The sequence below is a fragment of the Artemia sp. Qi Xiang Cuo genome, chromosome 15 (genome assembly GCF_049724085.1).
Source record: "Artemia sp. Qi Xiang Cuo chromosome 15, ASM4972408v1, whole genome shotgun sequence".
Taxonomy (NCBI): domain Eukaryota; kingdom Metazoa; phylum Arthropoda; class Branchiopoda; order Anostraca; family Artemiidae; genus Artemia; species Artemia sp. Qi Xiang Cuo.
Window position 1 is genome coordinate 11,000,846 of NC_142808.1, and position 6,016 is coordinate 11,006,861.

The 6,016-nt window shown below is 35.5% G+C and overlaps 1 protein-coding gene across 1 annotated transcript; it reads left to right on the forward strand.

The window, feature by feature from the left end:
• Nucleotides 1-456: 456 nt before the first annotated feature.
• On the forward strand, nucleotides 457-5,796 carry LOC148943320 (elongation factor 1-alpha-like). The gene is made up of 3 exons (XM_089101020.1): nucleotides 457-636; nucleotides 2,378-3,082; nucleotides 5,730-5,796. The coding sequence occupies exons 1-2, from the start codon at nucleotides 457-459 to the stop codon at nucleotides 3,005-3,007; spliced, it is 810 nt and encodes a 269-aa protein (XP_088957146.1). The 3' UTR covers nucleotides 3,008-3,082; nucleotides 5,730-5,796.
• The last annotated feature ends 220 nt before the right edge of the window (nucleotides 5,797-6,016 follow it).

Consider the following 6,016-nt stretch of genomic DNA (forward strand, 5'->3'; position numbering starts at 1 on the left):
TGCAAAAGAAAATAAAAACTGTTCTCGCACATCTCAGTATAATATCATCATGATTAGGTCTATAAAACTAGCCTACAATGCTCAATAATTTTCTACAAGGTTCATGCTTATCTCAAGCAATGATGGTACAATCATCATTAATCTCTGGGTGTCCATTCTCTCCCATTCTAAAATTGAGCAATTTATAATGTTTATAACTTCTTATGGCAACTCTTACGCCAACTTCATGAATTGTGTAAACTTGGAATCACTTCTGGAAGTTTAATTCTGTTGATAATTTTGTTTTCCTTTTGAGTTTGAATTACTATTAGCACAAGTTACTTTATGCTTATATTATGTTACCGTAGTTTTTGATAATTATAAGTAATTAACAACCGTTGGCTAACTTTGATTGCTTATTCATTCCCGTTTCTTTTTTTTGCCTTTCTTAAACGTTTTTTATTTATTTTTCTTAATATGGGCAAAGGCTCCTTAAAATATGCCTGGGTGTTGTACAAACTTAAAGGTGAGCGTGAGCGTGGTATCACAATTGACATCGCCCTTTGGAAAGTCGAAACTGCTAAGTACTATGTTGCAATTATTGATGCTCCATGCCATCGTGATTTTATCAAGAACATGATTACTGGCACATCCCAGGTTGGTACCATTGTTTTTTCATAATCTATTGTTGTTTAGTGGATCAGTCAGTGACACAGTTTATATAATTAGGAGTAGGTTTACCGCAGATGACTTCTGGCTCTTCATTCTCGGTGCGAACAAAAAGCTCCTCCCACTTATTTTTGCACTTATTGTCCACTTATTGGTGAGCCGGTCAAGTGGTTTTGTCAGTACTTGTTCTGTAGGTGATTATGCTTTGTCTACCCGTGAAAAGATCTAATGTCGCTTATGTTTATACGTTCTCTGGAGCACTCGCACCTCTGTTTGGGTTTTAAAAAGGGTGAGATTGGGAAAGATCATACTGCTAATTATATATAAACTTTGGTCAGTGATCAGGAATAAGTATTTTAAAAAGATTGTTACAGAGCATAATGAAACCTCTCGGATGCCAGACCATTGTTTTTTTTTTATTTATATTTGCTGTCTAAGTGCATAACATGGCATTTGCCTAGTGACTCAAATCGCTTAACGTTTACTGACCTAATAGTTTTACTTTTCAGCTAAAGCTTGTTATAGTTTTTTTTTTTCGTTGTCTTTTTTTGTGTTTCTGAGGGACAATGATGTAACTTCAAATATTACAACTACAATCACTGAAATTTAGGGAAGAAATGGTATTTTAATTTATCTGAAGTATTTATGGAAGCTTGATGACCAGCTCAAGGTGATAATTAGTAACGGGTGAGACCCACCAATTTCCTTTATTATTGACTGCTTAAAGAGGGTCTTATGTTTTCAACGGTTCTAGATGTTTACCCCCCCTCCCGTGGAAATTAAGGCTTTCCAAATTTGAGCATTTTATTTGAGTTTTTTATTTCCGTAGGGGGGAACGAATTTTGGGTAATAAAATTTAAGAACACCAGTTTTTTTGTTAGTTTTTCGTTGATTCAGAAATAAATTCGGTCTATAGCTTTGAATATTAAGGGGGGGGGGGGTGAAGTGCTATATGGTAATGAACAAAGGAAAATAACATAAACGAAAAGCAAAAATAACAAACTTTGATCAGCAATCATCATGAAACACTACATTAACCTAATAATAATACTTGAAACTTCTCAATTTTGGAGACTTACTTTCCACGGGGGGTGGGGTGGGGGTGTTTTACGGGGGGTAAATGCCGGCCACCGTTTTCAACATTTGCTATCAAAACCCACTTGATCTCAAAAAGTAAGTTGTTAGTTCTCTATCTTTTGAGATATAAATAAGGTAATCTTGCTAATGCTTACTTTTTTGTAAAAGAACACTATTTTGAACCTAGTTGTCTTTTCTGATGAATTTTTTAGACGTGTTTTTTTTGTACAATTTTTTTTCCACTTTGTGCTATTCAACCCTCTTCAATTATTGTGTGTCAGATGTCATTTCTAAGTAGACTACGATTTTTGTTTGATATTCTTGCCTATATTGTTGTAATTGTTGCAATTTGTATTTTTTATAGATTCATTCTACAAATAAGATAGTTTTCCTGAAGCTTTTGTAAAATCAAGTTATTTTGAAACTTCTGCAGCAGAAAATTTTAAAGGTCCAAGGAAGTTTTAGATTACGTTTTATTGTTGATAATAATGATGACTAATAAGCTGCCTAAATGAAATTTTCAGTCGGGTAATGAAGTTCTATTGATAAAATTTACTTTGTATATAAACATTAACTTGTGCGATTAATTTGTGCGATGCTACATTAATTGGAAATTATTAATTTTAATTGATTGGAAAATATTAATTTTCAGGCTGATTGTGCTGTCCTCATTGTTGCTGCTGGTGTTGGTGAATTCGAAGCCGGTATCTCTAAGAACGGTCAGACACGTGAACATGCTCTGTTTGCCTACACCCTTGGTGTGAAACAACTTATTGTTGGTGTTAACAAGATGGATTCTACTGAACCCCCTTTCAGTGAGGCTCGTTTTGAGGAAATCAAAAAGGAAGTCTCGGCTTACGTCAAGAAAATTGGTTATAATCCATCTGCTGTTGCTTTTGTACCAATTTCTGGATGGCATGGTGATAACATGCTGGAGGCCTCTGACCGGCTTCCATGGTACAAGGGATGGAACGTTGAACGTAAAGAGGGTAAAGCTGATGGTAAGACCCTTTTGGATGCTCTTGATGCAATCCTGCCTCCAAGTCGCCCAACTGAGAAGCCCCTGCGTCTTCCACTACAAGACGTTTACAAGATGGGAAGTATTGGAACAGTACCCATGGGCTGGGTTGAAACTGGTATCATTAAGCCAGGTATGGTAGTCACATTTGCCCCAGCCAACATAACCACTGAAGTCAAATCTGTCGAAATGCACCACGAATTCCTTGAACAGGCATCCCCAGGTGACAACGTTGGTTTCAATGTCAAAAACGTTTCTGTTTAAGAACTCCGTCGTGGCTACGTCGCCTCAGATTCAAAGAACAATCCAGCCAGAGGCTCTCAAGATTTCTTTGCTCAGGTATCTATTTTGCTTCTTTTTTTTCTGTGCTTCAACTTTCTAGATTTTCTTAAAATATTTATACTTTAGTGATTGGAGACACATTAAATTATCCTTTATACAAAAAGAAAAGCCTAACGATAACCGCTTAAATAAGAGGTTTTCAATCTATATTTTTATTTCAGCTCCCTTAAAACTATTAGTTAATATGGCGGCCTTCAAAATAAACCAAAAGCAGAAATTTTTCAGGCAAATTCTTGCAAAGAAGATGAATATCAATTTTATGTGTCTTAATGAGATACATGAGCTGTGTTTGCCTTTTAGCGCAAGTTTTATTGAATCTCGGCGTCAGTGACGAGGTTGCTACACAAAGCTTCTTTTGTACTACCAAATGATCACGATATTGTATAAATAAGAAGTTGCGAACGGCAGCAATCCTTGAAATTTGTTTCATACTAAACATTATGTATTTGCTCTTTACTTATTAATTCAAATTCGTCATTTTCCTTGTCGATAAATGGATCCTGTTTCCATACATATTTTGTAAATGAAGATCTAAAAACAATTCTAAAAATTAGTTTCAAGTGTTCAGTAAATTCATTTTTGATTGCTTCAATTTTACCTTGGATAAATAAATTTATAGGTTGAAAATTGTCACTCATTTTTCTCCAAATTTGTCTCCCCTTATCCTATTTTTTACGAATGCTTTCACTATCTTTTTTAATCGATGGATGTATTTTGGCCCTTGCAAAAGTTTATTCAAAAAACTGAATTTTCTAGTATTTCCGCCAAATATGTAAGTGGATTTGAGTCATAGTTTGTGATTCCTCTTTAAGTTAAATTACCCTCCAAATCACTGCACGAGATAGCCAGCATACTTCACAATAGCACTAAAGGGAGGTGTAAGTAGCTCTCATGTCTTGAAACAGCTTTTCAAATAACCTAACTTTTAATTGGCTGTTTTTCTATGTAGTCTTCAACTCACGGTACGGTACTTTGTAAACACTCATTTTTTATACAAAAGAGTTGCTCTATGGAGTACGTGTTTGTTTAGAGAACATCGGATGTTTTCCCAGCGCAAATATTCAACAATGCGCCGTTTTCAATGAAAATGTTGATTACATTAGAAATTTCACTGAATGTGTCTGACAAGCGGATTTAGCGTGCTTCCACAGGGGTATTATTCAATTTTATCAATTATTTTTATTCCCTCCCTCCCCACCCTTCAAAACACTTCCTGTGTTCCTGATCTATGATAAATGTGGGGCCCAGATTTGCTTTGTAAATGGCCTGGTTTTTGCGGTTTGATTATAGCTCTGAATATTAAGCTCTGAATAATTCGGCTTATCGAGTTCTCTTAAAAGTATCTGTGCATTTTAAAATTAAATATCTGTTATGTTGTATTCCTTTGTATTGCTTCACATAACCGCTGATAAAATGTCCATTAATACAGTCACTAGTATATGGCATGCGTTTTAATAATAATAATAATAATATACTAAAATAAAAAGGCTTTCGCCTCTAAAAATTTACTTTCACTTAAAAAACTTAACAATACTATTCTTGAAAGAGTAGGTAGTCAGCCATAATCACTTGGAGGTGGTTGTTCCGTTCCTTGGGTACTCGTTTTGATAAGGCCCACCTAACTTCTTTGTTGAAAATGTTTTGTTTTAGCTCAAAGTTATGTCCTCGCAAAAGTTTCTACCAACAAGTCCACCATCTTCGAAGGCTTGCTCACGATGGATTCATAGTGGCTGGTTAATTTTAGCCACAGTTTATATAATTATCCAGTGAGTTTACCGCAGATGATTTCTGGCTCTTCATTCCCGGTGCGAACAAAAAGCTCCTCCCACTTATTTGTACACTTATTGGTGAGCCGGCCAAGTGGTTTTGTCAGTACTTGTTCCGTAGGTGATTATTCTTTGTCTACCCGTGAAAAGATCTAATGCCGCTAATGTTTATACGTTCTTTGGAGCACTCGCACCTCCGTCCGGGTTTTTATAATGGGTGAGATAGGGAAAGATCATACTGCTAATTAAATAAACTGTGATTTTAGCTCACCGTCTATTATTAACTTATAGTTTTGACACCGGTTTCTTAACTGAAGGAGCTTTGAATGAGACACATAATCGAAGGTTTTACTAAGATCAAAGTATACCACGTCGACCTTTATGCCGTTGTTGAGTTTTAGTCTCCAAGTATTTGTAACTAGAAGTAGCTAGGATTCAGCTAACCTATGTCTTGGGAATCCAAACTTCCTTTTGTGATAACTTTTCGGTTTCAAGGTATTCTTGTAATCTGTCTGCTATGATGGACTGATTTTACAACTCTTGCCTCATACGTCTGAGTCTCAAACGTTAATGCCTATTTATGCCTATTAAAAGCTTTTAGTTAGTGCCTATTTAAAGTTTTGAAGGAAGAACGAGATCATTCGTAGATCTTCAGTCTTCAACAACAGTTCATAATATTGTGGGTATGGCCATATTTCCTTTTAGTTATTTTGAATTATCCTGAATTTTCCCTTTTTCTTTCAAAGGTGGTAAACTAAATTGAAAGTCGTATTTTCCTTTCTTACTTCAATAATCTTAAGTATATTTTTCCATCAATACTTTTCAAATTTTTTAAGTCCAATATCGCAGTAATTAACTTAATCACATTCTTCTTCTAGGCTATTGTCCTGAACCACCCTGGTCAAATCTCAAACGGTTACACTCCTGTCTTGGACTGCCACACAGCTCACATTGCTTGCAAGTTTGCTGAGATTAAAGAGAAATGTGACAGACGTACTGGAAAAACAACTGAAGCTGAACCAAAATTTATCAAGTCAGGTGACGCTGCCATGATCACTTTGTTACCTTCCAAGCCATTGTGTGTTGAAGATACACCTCTCGGTAAGATACTTTCTGATATTAGCCATGTAATTAATCGAATTAGTTGGTGATTTTTAGCCTGACT